At 54.9% G+C, this 2,146-nt stretch overlaps 1 protein-coding gene across 1 annotated transcript in view; it reads left to right on the top strand.

The window, feature by feature from the left end:
• Positions 1-97, top strand: part of GINS2 (GINS complex subunit 2) — a 7,048-nt gene extending 6,951 nt beyond the window's left edge. Inside the window, exon 6 of the mRNA XM_035902605.1 lies at positions 12-97. Within this exon, the coding sequence (XP_035758498.1) occupies positions 12-97 (86 nt within the window). The remainder of the gene's footprint in view (positions 1-11) is intronic.
• Positions 98-2,146: the final 2,049 nt, after the last annotated feature.

Here is a 2,146-nt window from a genome sequence, read left to right on the forward strand (position 1 = left end):
GGGCTTTTAAGCGCTGGCTTTTCCTCTGGAGATGACGCTCTTGGCGTGCGGCTCCTTCCCTCACGCTAGAATAACCCTGACAGCTCTGTCCGTGTGAATTGATCTGATCTCTCGAGGTCCTTATGGCAGCACTGAATTGCCGTAATGGGAGGATGTGGCACAACTCGTACAGTCCTTTCAACTTAATACTCTCCGATAGAGCCACGAGAGCAGAGAGCTGGGGCTGTAATCGCAGCCGAGTCCTTTCAATTCTCTGGCTGCCTGTGACTTTGGCCGGGTTATTGGCCCTCCGTGTACCTCGTACCAGCTGGGCAATTAAAGAGCAGAAGGATTCTAGTGAGAACCAGATGCTGCATCAGAGCTGAGCATTCCTGGGTAAATAAACTATCCCAAAAATCCCAGCAGCAGAAGTACCAGGCTGGATTTTAATGTCGAGTTGCAGGTTTTTTTTTCCTCTATAGCAAACTGCTCTGCTTATGCCTCAGAGGGCTGAAGAACTGCCAGCATTACTTACGCCGGTGACATAACGTACGAGTCCCTCGCAGCCTGTTCTGATCCGCTCTCTCCTCCTCTAGTGCCTCAGACAACATCCCCAAAGCCGATGAGATTCGAACGCTGGTGAAGGATACCTGGGACACCCGGATAGCCAAGCTGCGGCTCTCTGCGGACAGCTTTGTCAGGCAGCAGGAGGTTCACGCCAAGGTGCGGCGGGGACGCGCGGGGAGAGGTTTGCCAGCTCTCTGCTGGGAGGATTCCAGATGCCGTGCGATTGTGTGGGCTTGTGACTGATGAGAGCTGCTCGTGAAAATGCTGGTTGGGGCATGTTTTTCCTGGGCTGTGGGTAACGTCAGTTGGGAGCTAAAGCCATATGCTGAAATCTCGCTTTATGGGCTGGTTGCGGCTCCCCGTGCCTTATGGAAATAGTGCTCCTGTCGCTCGTGTGCTTCTCTTGACCGGGGGTGGCAGCTGGGCCCGGTCCCTTGGGGTGTCACCGAAGGGAAAGCGTGGGCTGCAGAGCTGCTTTCCGAGTTCCTTGTCCTCTGCTGCAGCAGAGCTGTTTCCCCACATTCTGCTATTTTCTCTTTTAGCTGGATAACTTAACCTTGATGGAGATCAACACGACCGGGACTTTCCTTACTCAAGCCTTAGATCACATGTACAAACTCCGGACTAACCTTCAGCCTGGCGAGAGTGCCCACTCCCAGGATTTCTGAGGTACTAGCCACGCTAGCCCTCAAACCCCCCAGGAGAGGGCAGTGGAAGGGAGCAGGGTGCCGCTCCTCACCCCTGGACCTTCATCTGGCCAGCATCCACCTCCCTGCTCTCATCTCCTGAAGCCACCCAAGCCTCATCTCCCCTCAGCTGCAGGCAGCCCCCCTTGGGCAGTAGCTGCCCGCAGGCTGGGGAGAGAGCGGGCAGCCTCGCGTGAGGCCGGCCGGGAATCGCTCCAGAGCTGCCGATGGCACGGGAGCATCCCTGCACGGCAGCTCTACGCGCTCCCTCTTCGCAGAGGTGAGCCTCTCTCTTGGGATCGGAGGTCTGCTTGCTGCAGGTGGTGGCTGGGCAGCGCTCGGCTGCTGCCTAATGATGTCAGGCAGATCTCTCCGCCCTGGAGAGTGTGGGTGTACTTCATAGAGGGAACTTCTGAGGGCAGCACAGGCCACACGCTGGCTTGAAAGCAATAAATTTCTAGGCGGTGCTTCGCCGTGAATTTTCTCAGAGCCTTGAAAAAAGGGGGAAGATGTGCCGGCAATGAGAGGTGTCTGCTACTCTGCTGGGGAGATCAGCTGGGAAGCAGATCCATCTGCTCTTTGGAGAAGGACAAAAGAAAATGGCTTTCCCTCTCCAAAGCCAGGCTGTCTTGTAATAGCGTATGTCTGCCTCTCTTTTTTTTTTTTTTTAAAATCTGAAACTGTGTGTATAAATAAAAAAAAAAAAAAAATTGCAACTGAGTGAACGGCATCAAATCAGTCCCTGTGTTTTGTCGCACGCTGTGCATCAAGCATAGATGGGTCAAACAATGCTTGGAAAAACCCACAGCTCTCCTCCGTTGGCTCCGGCCCCGTTCCCCCGCGGCAGACCGGCAGGCGAGGGCAGGATCCTCGCCGGCGTCGGGCTGCGTTGATGGCAGACGTAATTATTACGG

This window comes from Egretta garzetta, unplaced genomic scaffold (assembly GCF_000687185.1).
Source record: "Egretta garzetta isolate BGI_Z169 unplaced genomic scaffold, ASM68718v1 scaffold39, whole genome shotgun sequence".
Classification (NCBI taxonomy): Eukaryota; Metazoa; Chordata; class Aves; order Pelecaniformes; family Ardeidae; genus Egretta; species Egretta garzetta.